This window comes from Pagrus pagrus, assembly GCF_965226575.1.
Source record: "Pagrus pagrus genome assembly, chromosome: 18".
NCBI classification, from domain to species: domain Eukaryota; kingdom Metazoa; phylum Chordata; class Actinopteri; order Spariformes; family Sparidae; genus Pagrus; species Pagrus pagrus.
Genome location: NC_140202.1, coordinates 9819903 through 9836557, shown reverse-complemented (window position 1 = coordinate 9836557; position 16655 = coordinate 9819903). Strand labels below are relative to the sequence as shown.

At 40.5% G+C, this 16655-nt stretch overlaps 3 protein-coding genes across 3 annotated transcripts; 2 read left to right on the top strand and 1 right to left on the bottom strand.

Annotated features, from left to right (window-relative positions):
- Window positions 1-251: 251 nt before the first annotated feature.
- syf2 (SYF2 pre-mRNA-splicing factor) lies at window positions 252-7492 on the top strand. Its single transcript, XM_084381149.1, has 7 exons — window positions 252-319; window positions 629-727; window positions 977-1102; window positions 2138-2255; window positions 4724-4814; window positions 5377-5475; window positions 7016-7492. The coding sequence occupies exons 1-7, from the start codon at window positions 302-304 to the stop codon at window positions 7179-7181; spliced, it is 717 nt and encodes a 238-aa protein (XP_084237275.1). The 5' UTR covers window positions 252-301; the 3' UTR covers window positions 7182-7492.
- Window positions 7493-10388: 2896 nt separating this feature from the next.
- On the bottom strand, window positions 10389-13803 carry rsrp1 (arginine/serine-rich protein 1). Its single transcript, XM_084381694.1, has 5 exons — window positions 13575-13803; window positions 12554-13088; window positions 12236-12417; window positions 10855-10932; window positions 10389-10740 (listed from the first exon to the last, which is right to left on the bottom strand). Exons 2-5 carry the CDS (start codon window positions 13065-13067, stop codon window positions 10591-10593), a joined length of 924 nt encoding a protein of 307 aa, XP_084237820.1. The 5' UTR covers window positions 13068-13088; window positions 13575-13803; the 3' UTR covers window positions 10389-10590.
- Window positions 13804-14529: 726 nt separating this feature from the next.
- mgst3b (microsomal glutathione S-transferase 3b) lies at window positions 14530-16490 on the top strand. Its single transcript, XM_084380961.1, has 4 exons — window positions 14530-14763; window positions 14912-15034; window positions 15312-15384; window positions 16173-16490. Exons 1-4 carry the CDS (start codon window positions 14638-14640, stop codon window positions 16271-16273), a joined length of 423 nt encoding a protein of 140 aa, XP_084237087.1. The 5' UTR covers window positions 14530-14637; the 3' UTR covers window positions 16274-16490.
- The last annotated feature ends 165 nt before the right edge of the window (window positions 16491-16655 follow it).

Genomic DNA, 16655 nt, shown 5'->3' with positions numbered 1-16655 from the left:
CAGCTCACATAATTCAAATGGTGTTACTTTTACTGATGCAAATAGTTATGTCAGTGCCACTGTATTTCTGAAATATAAAGAAAGGAATAGTATTCAAGATTAGAAAAAATCTAATAATAATAATAATAATAATAATAATAATATGTATCTTTCAAGAACAGACGTCACAAATTCACATTGATGTTTTGTTTGTTTTTTCATATAAAAAATAATGAAATTTAAACGTTTACGTTTTCTTCGTCATATCCGGTCTGAACGTCACACTTCCTGTCTTCTTCCTTCTCGTAACGTTAGCACAGCAATGGCGTCCTGTAGTGAGGTTAGTACTTTCTTGAATTTAATGTCAAATGACCCAATCTAGTCGGTGTTGTGGCAGATCACAGTCTGTTAATTTGATGCCATGAAAGCGATGTTTTCATTTTGCCGGCGGAGAATGTGTTTCTGTCTGCTGCTTGTTGTTTACAAGCTCGTGTTGTTGTGCTAAGCTAACCGACGTTAGATATTGCTATGTTAGCTCGGGACATCTGTTTCCTTCCCTTTGCTGTCTGGCAGATACAGTCGACTTTCTTGTCTGTGTTATACTTAAATCCTACTTCATGGCGGTAACGTTCACTGACGTTATTTTCAGGAGTCTGTTACAGCCACCGAAGAGGAGCCAACTGAAACGCCAGCGTCCCAAAAGAGAGAGTCGAGACTGCGCAAGTTTCGAGAGTTACATTTCAAACGGGTGAGCTGTTTCACATTTACGTTATAGAGAGAAAATACTGTTTTCTACTGTTATTCCTAAGACGTGTGTCTGTGTCGTGGTGTTAAGGTGGACACAGCTGTGAAAAACACCCTTTAACACAAGCAGCAGTTCAGCATCATGTCCACATACACCGTCTGGTCTAAGTAATAAGGTGTTTGGACCTGGATTTCTGATAGACCCACTCGCATCCAGTTGCAGCATGTCAACATGTGCTGTTTTCTACTGCAGAATGAAGCACGCAAACTCAATCACCAGGAGGTTGTGGAGGAGGACAAGAGACTGAAACTCCCTGCCAACTGGGAGGCTAAGAAAGCCAGGCTGGAGTGGGAGCTCGCTGAAGATGAGAAGAAAAAGGTAATTAAGTATAATATTCATGAACTCTATAGTGCTGTGCATATTCAGCATGATGATAACATGTCACCGATCAGATCCTAAGGATGCCCAAGTTTTTGTTTTTTAAACTGATAAAAAACTGCTTTTCATGGCCAGTACGGATCAGATAAACGAATACATTCACATTTGTATTTCAAAAAGAAGTTACTAACCTGCAGTTTATGCACACCTGAGGGTCGGGAAAGCTAAGATGTAGTAGACTTGTTCCCTCCTCTCTGAACCCTTGCAGACCATGTCTTCAAAATTGCAAAAGAGTTGTCCTGGTTCTGTAGTCTGTACTGGGTGTCTCTACACGGGTGCAGCAGTTTGTCTGACGTCATGATTGCGACAACAGGTTACTTGAAGCAGAGATCAGACAGCGTTTCCGTATCATAAACTAGCACGTCTGTAGGTTCAGTCGTCTTGTCATATTTGTCTCTAATATAATTTGTGTCCCAAATTGACATACTTGTACTCGAAGCTGAAATGCCATAAAATTAATGGATTATATTATGATAATTAGATTAATTAAAGGATAGGTGAAGTTTGCTCAAGATTATGGGCACTTAGGAGAAATAGTTGTTTTAAGTACAACTGCACTCACTAAAGAAAAGTGTTGTGCTAGTTTATTGATTCACTGCGTGAAGTATTTAGTTAACACTTTGTCCTAAGTTTAGTTTTGTTCATGGCTAAAGGATCACGACACTACTTCACAGTGCATCAACCTCCATTTGGCTGGGATTTGTTTGACTCCTCCTGCACTGTGTAATTTCCTTATATCTGTGGCTGTCTGATACCTATATGCAGCCTAGACATGATGTTAGTGCTCCCTTTTAAGAGAATGATGATAATGATTCAGTGGGTGCTCCCAGAGAACCTAAAAAAAGCCACCATTGAATTTTGAATATTCCCACAAACTCAACCCAGGGAAAGTTTACTCATGAAATATCAAATGAAAGAGTCTGATGCATTGAGGTCTGCTTTGTGTTTACTAAAAAACAAACATTTGGCTTTTAGGCTTGTGCTGACAAAGGGGAGGACTATGACAGAGTGAAACTGTTGGAAATCACTGCTGACGATGCAGAGCGCTGGGAGAGGAAGAAGAAGAAGAAGAATCCAGACACAGGATTCGCAGGTTGGTGACAGACGGACATAGAATGTTGCAGTGTACCCTTTGGTTGCACTTGGTTTATATTTAAATGGTAAATAATGTATCAATCAAGTTGGGCTGGTCAATGTTTTTTAATTTTATTTATCTTCAAAATATATAATAATTTAATCAGGTATTGGTCTCAGAAGAACCTGTCTAAGGCCCTGGCCACTCTTAACCCTGTATTTCTTAAAATTTTACTTTGGTCTTTCATACACACTTAAACAATGCTTTAGGTCACTGAAAACTTAACTTTTGGAAAACTCCTTCCAGGGTGAAGATACTCAGAAACTCCATTGTCTGTGTTTATGTAGGGAGCAGCAGAAATAGATTTTTGGAAAAATTGTCACAGACAGCCACGTTTATCAGTGTTTGCATCTTTGGCAAATGTGAACTTGGAGTATGTCATATGATGTTGTGGAGTACTTGAGTTTGTATATTAACAGAATGGATGTTACAGTGCATTCAGAAAGTATTCAGACCCCTTCACTTTTTTCACTTTTTTTTTATGTTGTAGGCTTATGCTCAAATCATTTAAAAGGGAAAACTGAAATATCACACTGACATAAGTATTCAGACCCCTTTACTCAATACTTCATTGAAGCACCTTTGACAGCGATTACAGCATCGAGTCGTATTGGGTATGATGCGATAAGCTTTGCACACCTGGATTTGGGGATTTTCTGCCATTCTTCTCTGCAGAATCCTCTCAAGCTCTGTCAGGTTGGATGGGGACTGTCGGTGGGTGGTCTCTCCAGAGATGTTCGATTGGATTCAAGTCAGGGTTCTGTGTGGGCCACTCCAGGGCATTCACAGAGTTGTCCCTAAGCCACTCCTGCATTGTCTTGGCTGTGTGCTTAGGGTCATTGTCGTGTTGGAAGGTGAACCTTCGGCCCAGTCCGAGGTCCTGAGTGCTATGGACCAGGTTTTTACTAAGGATAGCTCTGTACTTCGCTCTATTCAGCTTTCCCTCAACCCTGACTAGTCTCCCAGTCCCTGCTGCTGAAAAACACCTCCAAAGCATGATGCTGCCACCACCATGCTTCAGCGTTGGGATGGTATTGGGCAGGTGATGAGCGGTGCTTGGTTTCCTCCAGACATGATGCTTAGAATTGAGGCCAAACAGAACAGAGGCGTTCATGTATCTATCACTGAGGAGAGGCTTCTGTCTGGCCACTCTGCCATAAAGCCCAGAGCGTCTAAGTTTTGCAGTGATGGTTGTCCTTCTGGAAGTGTCTCCCATCTCAACACAGGATCTCAGCCAGAGTAACCTTCAGGTTCTTGGTCACCTCTCTTACCAAGGCCCTTCTCCCCCATCTGCTCAGTTTGGCTAGGCAGCCAGCTCTGGGAAGAGTCCTTCTTGTTCCAAACATCGTCCATTTATGAAATAATGGAGGCCACTGTGCTCTTGGGACCTTCAATGCAGCAGCTTTTTTTTTTTGTAGCTTTCTGTGCCTTGACAGAATCCTGTCTCTGAGCTCTGCAGGCAGTTCCTGCAACCTCATGGCTTGGTTTTTGCTCTGATATGCATTGTCAGCTGTGAGACCTTATATAGACCGGCGTGTGCCTTTCCAAATCACGTCCAATCAATTGAATTTACCACAGGTGGACTCATGAGAAATGGGAGGCACCTGAGCTAAATTTGTGTCATAGCAAAGGGTCTGAATACTTATGTCAATGTAATATTTCAGTTTTTCCTTTTTAATGAATTTGCTAAAAATTGAAAAGTTCTGTTTCCACTTTGTCATTATGGTGTATTGAGTGTAGATTGATGAAGGGGAAAAAATTAATTTAAACGATTTTAGCATAAGGCTGCAACATAAAAAGAAGTGAAGGGGTCTGAATGCACTGTACTTTGTCTATGTTTAAAAAGACACATACCAACATTGAAAATACACTGTTAGTTTTTGTGTTATACCCCCGTTTTTATATATATATGTGTGTGTGTGTGTGTGTGTGTGTGTGTGTATATATGTATATGTATGTATATATATATATATGTGTATATATATATGTGTGTGTGTGTGTGTGTATATATGTATATGTATGTATATATATATATGTGTATATATATATGTGTGTGTGTGTGTGTATATATATATAACATATTATATACATATATACAACAGCAGCAACATTGTATAGAGCTGGTTGCATGTAAGGACCCATTGGGATATTAATCATCCCAATTTGATCTACCGACAAAAGACTTGCTGTGTCTCCTAAATATGGCTGCCATCTGTTGCATCAAAACCTCTTCTGAATTAAAACCTCTGGGGAGAAAATTATCACCAGAGGGGCTTCAAGAGAGGAAAGGAGAAGGAGAGTTGCCTCTTCATCCCCCTCTTAACCAGCCGCAGGTTGTGCTGCTGAGCCTCGTGCCTGCTTGGTGTTTGTTCCGGTAATTATAACTCAGTCAAAAAAAATTCTCTGTCTCACACAATGGACTGCAGGTTATGCAGAGGCCCAACTGCGACAGTACCAAAGGCTCACCAAGCAAATCAGACCAGACATGGAGAGCTATGAGAAGCAGAGGGAAGAATGGTGAGTAACGCTGCTCTCCCATCTTTCTTTGCTGTGACAGTACTGTACTGTTCAGACAGACAGCTCAGCATAGGAAGAAATGTCTTTGTGCATTCCCACTTACAGAGCCATTATACATCAGGGTGTCTCTGCTGTTAAGAGCGTAACTGTGACAGTTTTAGTCAAGTAAAATAAATAGTAACAATTTGTTTGGCATAATCATCATAGAATTCAGCCATCACATGTGCACAAAGCATTTTCTATATGATAACTTGTAACCTTGTCACTAGCCCTGGGGTTAGTGTTGACATATAACTGCCAACTCCTGGAATAAATCGAAGATTTTATAGTGCCTGCATGCTAAGGCAGACAAAAAGTTCACTGCCTGCAGGTTTTTCATCCTTAAAGGCTGACGCATGCAGAACCGTGAAGGATGCACCAGCACATTATGCCCTGAAACCAAATCTTCTCTCATTAGGAGAACCATAATCACAATGGTGGAATAGAAAAATCAGTATAAGCATGTTGAAATGCTCGTTATCTGTGGTTATGCATTTCTAATTCCTTTGCTGGTGCTTCACAGCGGTGAGGACTTCCACCCCACATCCAATAGCCTGATACACGGTACCCATGTCCCTACAAAGGAGGGCATTGACCGCATGGTGGAAGATGTTGAGAAACAGTAAGTCACACTCACAAACATGCAGGAGAAGAACAATGCCATACCCTCTCTTGACTGTCCACTGATTCATCTTGCTCTCAGCCTGACTCACTGGGCACCACTAAGATAAACCTTAGTACCAAAGGACTTTTCTTTGAATCCGCTCTCTGTGGCTGTTGCCATTTAAGAAGTAACAAGAATCATTTTACCAGACTAACCAGCTAAACACTAATGATGGAAAACTTTGATACAATAATGAACTGTACTCAAGGCAGGCGATTAGTCGTACATAAAATGTCCCTTTAGTAGATTTTCCACCCCCGTTATCTAAAAAAAAGCAGCAGTGAGCTCAGCATTGTTGAGTCAACCATGCCAAAATATGATTTGCTTATGCAATTCGAAAACCAAAACTTTTCCATGTTTCTCAGAAAGACAGTGGGCTCAGGCAAATGTTTTTATCAGCACTAGCCACCAGAAACGTAGTGTGCGAATAGGTTTGGTTATATGACTATCTCAGACTTAAATTATTTATGGATGAGTTTGTGACCTTGTTTGCCAATTTGAAGTGGAGGGAGTTTTGTGTGAACCAGTATGATCTGACCAAATGTCAGTTCATCCACGCTCTGTCAGTCTAAATGTTTGTCTCAAATATAGTGGTAGACAGAAGTACATTTGAAAAAGTTGAAAGCAATATCTCTTTTTAGAAATCATGACCTGGTTAGTGAAGATGATCCACAGACCTTGTTGTGAGCAGTTTAATGGAGGAACTATTGTCTATCTTCCGAACTACACCCACCAACCGTGTCACTGCACATGATTAGATCCATGAGGAAATGCACATGTCCTTCTGTGCGGTGATATGGTTTCTGGTTGTATTTCGGTAGAAAGAAAATCCGACATGATACGACTCACAACAAAGTCTGTGGATTATCTTTTAAGCAGAATATTTCTCAGCGTCCTGGTCAAACAATGGCAGACTATGCCAATGACCATATGTCAGATAAATGGCCCATACTGTACTTGTGGTGAGTGGGTCTGGATAAATGGTTAGCAAAGCTTTATGAACGCCACAAAAGAGGCCATTATAAAGACAAAACGGGGATCAAACGGTACCTTTAGTTTCCGGTACATTTAAAAGACCCCTCCTTCAAAGAGTGAAGTTTTTCAGTAAGTTTTTGTCTATGCTGCAGATGTCCCTCGCACCTGTGACTCCCCTGGTCTTTCTCTGAGCTGTTCTATATTTAAAACAGTCTAAGACTTGTGTTAGAGATGCAACTGTGGGGCATTAGACAAGGATTCAGCTGCCAGGGTATGACGCACAACAATGCTTTGAAGACAGTGAATCAAAGACTGGGAGCTCACAAATTGACAGTATTTTCCTCTGAGTATGTATGTCTGTGTTAGGTTTTCCATCGCCACTCCTTGCCAAATTTAAACGCACCCCCCCCCCCATCCCAAATTATTGCCTGTAGCCAATTATTGCTATTGGATATGCCATGGATAGAGGCCATACTGGTTTATGAAATCCTCCCTAAGCTGCTTTTTTATTTGCAATTGTCAGGATCGAGAAGCGTGCCAAGTACAGCCGACGCAGGGCCTACAATGACGACGCAGACATTGACTACATTAACGAGAGGAACGCCAAGTTCAACAAGAAGGCGGAGCGTTTCTACGGAAAATACACAGCAGAGATCAAACAAAACTTGGAGAGAGGCACAGCAGTCTAGTGGGTCCAGTCACCTCAGCGGACATGTTCGCTGTTCTAGCTTTTTGTCTTCATTGAGGAGTCTTGGATGCATCTTTTTCTTCTCAGGACTTGCTGCATACCAAGAGTGTTGAAATACTGAAATGGGCTCTGTATTAAAAAGGCGGTGTTTTTTTTTTTTGTTTTTCTTTTATATCATGCTGAGGTTTGAAAGATAATTAAATTTTCTGTAAAATATGTAATGTGTGGAGTTCTTTGTACAGTATTAGAAGTTAAAACAACACTGTTATGATTCTTCTTATTCTTTATTTTTAAATAAACCACTTACAATTATCCAGTTATCTTGCACGCTTGTTGGTTTCTCTGTTGGTTTAATGCGTGTGGTCTCATGACGAAGGCGTTGTGAGCGTGAGAATGAGCCACCATTAACTACCATCAAACCTCGGGGCATGTCTAGGAGGAGATGCCAGCCAAAAGAATGTTTTAGTGTAGGTGCACACAAGAGATAAGGCCCAACAATTGAGCAATTGAATTTATTTATTATTATCACCGGCATCTCAGTATAACCAATTAGCCCCAGGGCTGCAACACAAGCAGGAGAGCCTTGTGACTGCAGAAGATTTGAAAATGGGTTCTCATGCAAGTCTCCTTTTACTGAACTCCTGCTTGTGTCAACATAGGGGTGTTGTTCCCTCAACAGGGCATTGTTTTGTGTAGGCAAAGGCTGACCAGCATTGAATTGAATCAAAGTTTATTACTATAATTGTTGTACTGGTGGACCACGCTGACTAAATTTAAGGGGAAGTACTCAACAGATAATGTGCGAAGACGAGTTGTTTATGTCTCGCTGATGAAGGGTAGGGGAGGTCTTTGATAGCTGACTCCGGGTGGATTAAGTGCTCTGGTTTATGATTGTGATATTTTTGTAGTCTTATCTGATCAGCTCGAGGTTAGTGACTGGGAATAACACGGCATAAATCCACTGTTTCAAATCTGACACCTTTGATTCTTTCAAGGCCAACTGCCAGTTAAAGGGTTCCCTGTGAAGCAAAATAGGTTTAATTTAAGCCAAGTCAAGAAGAAAATTACTGGATAAATAACAATGAATGTCAATAATCAAGTTTTTCCATAGAAACAAGGAGCCTAAAAGTGAGTAATTGGTGACAACTCTTTAAAAATCTCATAAGAATTAACGTGTATGCGATGGCTCCACAAGATAAACCTGCCTGTCGTCTATGCTTTGTAACTGCATATTAGTATCAAGTGAACAGTACCTTCTCCCTGGTGCAGTATCTCTCCTGATCTAACCTCACCGGGTTAGGTATTTTAATGTTTTATCTTCTATCAGGGTAATTAATCAGGATTACAGGTCAGTTTACAGCCGGAGACATGCAGTCTGCCAGTCAGACATGTTCGGAGCTGTGATGTTACCTTTTTTACTACAACAGTTTGCAACATACATCTTAATATCAGCCTGAAAAGTCTTCAGGGCTGACTGAAATTTATCACCTCAATAGATAGTTATCTCACCGAATAGAAGTTACCTTCTGGCAAGAATTCAACAGTAGTCTTAACATATGCCAAGAGCCCGGGAAGATAAAAACACAACAGCTCTAGGGAAAGAAGCACAGCCGCCACAACGGCAGGATACATCAAGATACTCAAGAAGGGGCATGTTTAAATCCTGTGTAAGCAGACAGCCGATGGTGATAGATGGTTGGTGATCATCTGAGTTCAATTGGCAATAAAGAGTTGTTTGTGTGGCTGTGATTCCAAGATAATGACTGATACAATATTACAGGTGTTTTACATAGAAGACACTTTGACTTCTCATTGTGGGAAAAGCCTGGGTGGTAATAAAAACATTTACGTGGCTCTGTTCCATTCAGGTGTCTCAATAAGAACAGTTATCCACTTTGAAGCTAAATGAAATTCAGCCATTTCTATTTTTTCCATTTTACACCAGTTCTTTCTCTGCTATTCGATGTCAAAATGTCCTTCATGAAATGGCTGATGTCAAGAGAACTAGAAATCATAACGAACAGTGTGGCTCTACTGTGGAATGGTTTTAAGTATGTTCTTGAAAACACTTCTGAACTAATACAGCAGCATTATATCTACTTTTGGAACAACTTCATCAACTAGCCTGATTATCTAAGTGAATTTACTTTTTTGTCACCAAGTCACCAAGCAGACATTGGAGGTGATTAAGAGGTCCGAAACCAGCCAACCTGTCGTAAAAATCTCCCAAAAGAAATATTACCCATGTACAGACATTAAGTCATGTAATACTGGCACCTTGTGGTCATTATGAGAACTTGCATGACTTGTAATCATTTTCATGTTGACTTATTCAGTCATGTACTTGTCAGATGCAATATCCCAGAAAAGGCTATCCTGTACTACAGACCTATTCAATTGGCAGGCTTTCGATCATTTTGCTAGTAGGCTAATTTGCCCATACATTGGTTATGTCTGTTGGTAAACAGCAAAGCCCTCTGATTTGATTACGAAGTTTTAAGCCAGGCTGAGGGCATCTCCAAAATCAAACTGACAGCCTACTTTTAACATTAAAAAGGTGCTTTTTCCCCCCCATCGCTTTTGTATACATGTTTATTATAGATTTAAACTCTGAGCCTCACGGGTCAGACATAGGGAATGTAAGTTATAACATAACCCTTAAAACAGAAAAGTATCTTTTACAGTGCAGTAATTGTTACCCAATTGTAGATGTACTCACTGCTGTGGCTACTTACTCGTCACCAGGCTATTCCAATCGATATTTTTAGATTTCTCTTTTCAAAATAAAGATATTGCATCACAAAAGGTGAGATTTTGGTTGACACTAGCATACACCACTATAAACTTTTTACTTCAGTAATGAGTATGGAGTTAACATTTCCCAAGCATTCAGTTGCAGAGTTGTGTATTTATCCTCAATTGTTTGTGTACCCTTGCATGAATACGTCATTAGGTTGCGCTAGAAACTGACTAGAAAGTACTAGAAGGGAATTCCTGTAGGAATAATTTACCTTGATATTGTTCAACAAGTCAAAACTTTCTCTACATGTATGATTGTAGTCGGTATTGGAAGCTCTGAAACCTTCTAATTTGATTAACTTCCAACCAAAGCTTTTCCCTGAACACCTTTTCAAGGCCCAACATTGAGTCACCGAGTGCATATCAGTGATTTACCAGACTAGCTACAAAAACAAACGGAAACAATCACTTTTTATTAAATAAATATCTTTATTGGACCAATGAACAGCACCACACAAAAGGGAAAAAAATAATCCCACCTGAACGAATTCTCCACTTTCGTGTCACTTAATTCTTTAACATCTGAAAGAAAACGTCGGCCATGAAAAGAAAGAATGTGATATGTACAAGCTATTTACAGTATTTACAGTGTCCATGTATTCTGCCACACACTATAATATGGCGAGTGTGCGTTTGCGTGAGTTATGGCCTGCTCTGACTGGAACCCAGTGGCCATAGGGCTTCCTGCTTTCATAGATGTCCACTCTTGGTGTTACCTTAGCAGAAGATGGAGCAGCTACCGTTGGTTTGGCCACAGAATTCTGATAGGACAAGATTAGGAGAGAAGACACAGCTGTTAGAGCACATCAATATATGTTCAGGTTAATGTAAAGCAGTGTTTAAGGGAAAAAAAATATTAAATTCAAGTCACTTACATTAATGCTGAAAGAGATTATTTTTCTTGTTGGGGACATCTTTGGGCTAGGCATATCATCAGGCTCCACCTCATCGCTCTGTTTCAAAAAGACAAGAAAATCAGACAGTTAGAGATGTTCATAACACTTTTGTTAAAGGTGAGCTTTGACAGTTTGTGAAGTTCATATAGATGGTTTATAGCTTCCATTGCTAATACTGATATATATACACATATAAAAAGTATATAGAGTACTTCTATTGCACAAGTAATTATTAAAGTATTAGCTTCAACAAACTGCAGCGTCCCCCCTCCCCCCCACATACAATTGTCAAAGGCTAGGCTCCCTTACATGAGTGCTTCAAGAACAGACCTTGAAAGAGAATAAAACAAAAATAAAGCCAACAAAAGAAAGTAAAAAGGATGTCTTCTCTGTCTAAAGTGGCAGAATGATGGTGACGTAGGTTTCCCAGCCCCTCAGCACACCGCCCGTGTACCAACTTATCTTTGGCAAAAGGAGAGGAGTTCTTCGTCTGTTTTTAGCTCTCTTGACAGGAATAGTCACTACAACGCAGTCCACACGCCTGCCCTCCATCAGCGAGTGGCAGACTCTGCTAAATAACAACGACCCATTTCAACTGCAAGCATAAATACAATTGTCATGTAAAAATTCTGTAAGTCTATATGAAGTGGAGTCACTGCAATATAATATCTGATTTGCTTGATCATTATGTGTGATATTAGCATCTGTATGAACCTTGTGTATCATGTCTAAATGCAATTCATCTACATATGTGTGTGTTTACTTGCAAAACTCTGGTTGATAAACTAAACATTGTCAATATTACAAGAGTCATCAATTAAACTTCAACGCATACACATATTGTCGTCACCCAAGTCACATGACAGCCCTTTAATCCCAGGTGCCGATGAGTGAAGAAGACCACTGTCATGTTATCTATGAAGACAGGAATAAATACAGAGAGTATGTGTGTTCCCTCAGGGGTCCAAAGGTTAACACAAGACAGGAGATTGAACACAACACAGACCTCAGGCATAATAACAGACATTGCACTGTGCTTAATATACTGTGTATTTGTTGAAACTTTGATAAAATGGTGTGACAGTTCGGATCAACTGTTATAAAAAACAATAATTCTTCCTGTACAGCAAAAGATGTGAAAGTCCATTTCCCATGTGTTGAAAATATAAAAAGGTAAATATAAAAGGTGGTATGGAAAATCTTTTAGCCATCCCTAAAATGCCTCTTGCCTCGTCTTCACATCTAGTCCAAGATAGAAGAATGTATATTTCTAGGCCTATATTTTGAATTCCTGACAAAGCCTTATCTTTGGTGTGCAATGTGTTCAGTGTGAAGCTGACAGTCACTCCCAAACACCCACCTTTGATGGAGTCTTTTCATCGGGATCATGTCTCACCCATGTCTCTGGCTCTGGTGACACCTGTTTGGACTCCATTGACTGCTCTGACAGAATTGGTTTCACACTCTCCAGGAGTTCCAGCTTCTCTGTTCCTAGGATCTTCACAGCCTTGACCTTCGAAGCTTTGACGAATTCCCTTTTATCTGGGGAACACAACCAAGATTTGAGAGAAGATTTAACATTTGCAGTTCAACATTTCTGTCAACTTCAAAGTCTGCCTCCCTAGGCAATATACAAATACAGTAAATATTATTCCCTTATTTTATCCAATCAACTTACCATCTGAACTTAAACTGACGGGGTGTGTTGAGGCTCTGGACTTCGAGTGGCTCCTGTAGGCTCTGGATGGGGATCGAGACGACCTGCATCTTAAACGGCTCACATCTCTCCTGTGCCTGGTCTGATGACTGGAAGACCTGGAAGATGACCTGTACTGACTGTGACGCGAGTACCTGTCTGGCGAGGGTGAGCGGCTGAAGGAGCGAGAGTGGGCTCTGCCATTTCTGGGATGGTTGTCACAGCGACAGCGGGAGGACCGTCTGTGGCATCGGGGGTGAGAGCGGGACCTGGAGTGAGAGGAGGACCTGCTGCGGGAAGATGATGAAGACCTATAACGTCCCCTGTAGCTGCCACGTCCTCTGTGGCGACCAGAACCAGAGGAGCGGCTGCTGCCACCGGGGCTTCTGGAACGGGAGCGAGATGATGAAGGGCTCTTCTGATCAAAGATCACATTGATGCCATCACTCTGGCGAGCTTGGGCCATTTCAGAGTGTGAATCCTTCACCTTGGCCATTGTCTTGTTTTCTGCTAAAAGCTGAAATGAGACAAACAAAAGTCCTTCAGAATATAACTTTATACAGTTGTCAGTATACCTTTAACTAGCGGACCCCTTGCAGTCATAGTAGCAATTAAGTGCGTCATAGATGCTTTTTGAAGTGCCTTGATGATATCAGCCATTGTTTGTGGCTGTGTGTAAGCCTGTTGCATAACAGGTTTTTCAGTGCTGCCCCTAGCGAGCAAAGCAACGTCATTGCAACAGCTGGCAGGAGAAGGCTGGAAATTTCCACGATGACGCAAGCTAATGATAGCTTATCTAGCTTGAGCTAACGCCTGGTAGCACGGTAAAGACTTCCCATCTAATTCCTTCGCTTATGTTTATAAACAATGTTTACATAACTATAACGGTTACATGAACAATGCATCAGTTTTAACAAAGAACGATTAAAACAAGCAGTCGTTTAGCTACATGTTACAATAGACTGACAAACAAAGTTATAGTTGCGGCCTGTGAATTTCTTACCAGCTCGATTGTAGCTTGAAACCTTTGTCCTGATAACGTCGGTGAAAACGATGTAGAAAGTCTGGTCGACAAACGTTATTCGAGATGATGATTTAGAAATATAACTCAAAACTCTGAAATTTGTTGGTTTGAAGTATAATATTTACGATACCGAAAGAGTTTCTTCCTCGAGGTAGCGCGTTCAACCGTCGTCACAAGCGAGTCCGTAAATGGTGGACGAACCAGTTTTGAGTAGCCTCTGGGACGTTTCAGTCACGTGTTCCAATGTGACGTCTCAGTCACGTGTTCCACTGAACGATTTGATTCTTTTGAACGACTCACTGTCCGGACGGCTCTGTTTGGTACAAATGAGAGGAGTCGATTCGGTCGGGCGAAAAATATTACTTTTATTTAAACTTCCACGATTCTCCAAAGTGACATTGCCACATGTGCCATTAACTTATAATGTGTGAACCTGGATTTGGGACTAAAGAAAGCCGATTCAACATCAACTCGTTCTGATTCTGTCTAAAATGTTCAAAAGAATCATTCGTTAAGTCCAACTGGCAAACCAGCAGAAAACTAAGTGTTTGGATCCACTACGCCAAAAAATAGTGAAAATATGGTAGAATATGGAAAGCAGTATCTGTTCTAAATGCATATTTTGTAAAATCAAGCTCCACCTTGGTGTCTGAGTGCATGCAACAAAAACACATACACATGCCAAATTTCATGGATGTTTCTTAAATTAGAGGTTATATTGTCTCCCTTTAAAACGAGTGCTGTATTTAAGTGTGACTAGACACGGTCACGTGACAAGAGTGAGATAAGGAACAAAACAAATGATGTTGATGATGAGTCTACTCTTATTGAGGGGTTAAGAGGGGGGAATTGAAAACAGCATGTGGACTGAAGTTGGTGGTGTTGCCCTTTAAATATAACCTCGCCAGGCACGCAATCTCGCGATATTTTATGTAACGCCCAATCTGTTTACCTTGCTTCCTCCCTTTTCACTTGGCTATAAAGTTGCCTGCCGTGTCGTCTGCACGCCGTCCTTTTGTAACCTGCAAACGATCGAGCAGAGATGGATATTCTGACTGTGCTGCCGTCCAACTTTGGATATGTCATATTTACCTACCTATACAGCTGGGTGATGCTGGGGTACTTAGCAGTCAAGGTTGGGGGTGCCAGGAAGAAGTACAATGTTCAGGTAACGTCCGTTGAAATGAGTGGAAATATTGGATAAGACGTTTGATTGAGTAAAGTTAATACTGGACGCTCATTGCTGTTCAGAATGCATTTTCATTCAGTGTCTCTGGCTAATTCAACCTATATTTGAACTCTCCTTCACTCTGCAGTATCCCAATATGTACAGTGACAAGGATCAGGTATTCAACTGTATCCAGAGAGCACATCAGAACACCCTCGAGGTGTACCCTCAGTGGCTTGTTTTCCAGACCATTGCAGCTCTCGTCTACCCGGTATGTATCATTTGTGCACACTTATTCATATACAGCCAGGAACTAGTTTGTGTGCTTTGTCTATATCCTTTCACCGTACACGTTGGGTTTAGAGACCTTTACCACACATAATGTCTGATGTGTGGGTGGGGCAAGCAATCCTGATGATCTTTGCCATAGATCCTGCAAATAACAGTCATGCTCAAAAAGACAGTGTCACAGTGATTCAGCATATTTTTTATCAAACCGTGTTTCTCAGCTATTGTATAATTCTTTCTGTTTTTGTTCATGATCCCAGTTATCAGCATCTGTGCTGGGGGCTATTTGGGTTACCAGCAGGTTGTCCTATGCCTGGGGCTACTACACAGGAGGTAAGAATGACATTATAAAATGTAATTGGGAAGCACTTAATGGAGAGCAAAAACACCTTAATTCAGCTATTCCACTCTTTTTTATCTCTCTATGAAAAATTGAAGAAACATTTACCTTTTTATATAGAGACCACCTAATGTTGATTATAATATAATAGTATATGTGTCAAAGTGTAAGGGCCCTTAAGGAATAACACACCAAGTATGATAAGTTGTGCTGAGTCAGATGTTTTTGTAATGATCACTGATTTAAGGTCATAAGTCATCCACCTTCTTATCTATCACTGCACTGCCAGTATTTTGGTAGGTCACAAAATTACTGCAGTACCAACCAGTGTATTTTGATCCCAACAGTCTTGTCAGACTCTCAATAAATCATTTCACAATTGCACAAAATAAGGATAATGCAAAATATAATTTTGTCACTTTAATAGTAAAGGCTGCAGTCCAGTTGCCAAAGAGGTGACAGTTTAGTGACTGCCCCAGCACTTTTATTGCTCCTCACCCTTTTTTGGTGAATAATTTACAGAAGATAGGATATGAGCTCAAGGTAATGACTAAATTATGGGAATTGTTTAGCTGAAGTGGTTTTAGAGCAAGTAACGAATTTCATTTAATGTGTTATCTGTATAGTATAACCTGCTCAGAATTTCAAAATCAGACCAAAACATTCCCTTTTGAAAAAAAAAAAAATCAATGATTTTATTGTATTATATCCATCGTATTCATTGTGGTTTCATATAATTCTCCTTTGCTGAAAGTTTGTCCTGTTTTATGTTTTGTTCTAGATCCAGCAAAGAGGATGAATGGTGCCTACGGCTACATTGGATACTTCGGTGTCATCATTCTGTCCATATGTGTCGCCTTGCAACTGCTTGGAGTCTTTTAAGACGATCGTCATCTTGTTTACTCATTTATATTGGCTTGGATTGCATTTTCAAGTGTACCAACTGTATCAAAGCTGAACAATTCTACAAATGCTAATGTGAAATTATGATGCAAACATATTTTTATGGACCACTAACTTGATATCTTTATATTCCAATATTGTTAGGAATGTAATCATGAACAATAAAGTGGATGCTGACTGATGCTACAGCACCAAATATTTGTCCAGCAGTGCTCTGTTCAGCGTTGCAGGAATTTTAGTTTGTGAATAATCAAAGGCTCAGCAGCAGGCATGACGGCCCCATGTGACTCACACATGATGTCTCAGGAACAAATCTCCCATTAGAGCGCACAGCAAATGGCTTAAAGAAGATCTACTCGTC

What these genes read in the sequence shown, in the direction of transcription:
- syf2 (XM_084381149.1), top strand. An exon ending in CTGAAGATGAGAAGAAAAAG is followed by an intron (nt 1,103 to 2,137) that starts GTAATTAAGTAT and finishes TTTGGCTTTTAG; the next exon opens with GCTTGTGCTGACAAAGGGGA. An exon ending in GTGGAAGATGTTGAGAAACA is followed by an intron (nt 5,476 to 7,015) that starts GTAAGTCACACT and finishes TGCAATTGTCAG; the next exon opens with GATCGAGAAGCGTGCCAAGT.
- rsrp1 (XM_084381694.1), bottom strand. Translation starts at nt 13,067, where the DNA reads ATGGCCAAGGTGAAGGATTCACACTCTGAAATGGCCCAAGCTCGCCAG. An exon ending in ATGAAAAGACTCCATCAAAG is followed by an intron (nt 10,933 to 12,235) that starts GTGGGTGTTTGG and finishes TTTTTGAAACAG; the next exon opens with AGCGATGAGGTGGAGCCTGA. An exon ending in TAATCTCTTTCAGCATTAAT is followed by an intron (nt 10,741 to 10,854) that starts GTAAGTGACTTG and finishes TTGTCCTATCAG; the next exon opens with AATTCTGTGGCCAAACCAAC.
- mgst3b (XM_084380961.1), top strand. Translation starts at nt 14,638, where the DNA reads ATGGATATTCTGACTGTGCTGCCGTCCAACTTTGGATATGTCATATTT. An exon ending in GGAAGAAGTACAATGTTCAG is followed by an intron (nt 14,764 to 14,911) that starts GTAACGTCCGTT and finishes TTCACTCTGCAG; the next exon opens with TATCCCAATATGTACAGTGA. An exon ending in TTGCAGCTCTCGTCTACCCG is followed by an intron (nt 15,035 to 15,311) that starts GTATGTATCATT and finishes TCATGATCCCAG; the next exon opens with TTATCAGCATCTGTGCTGGG.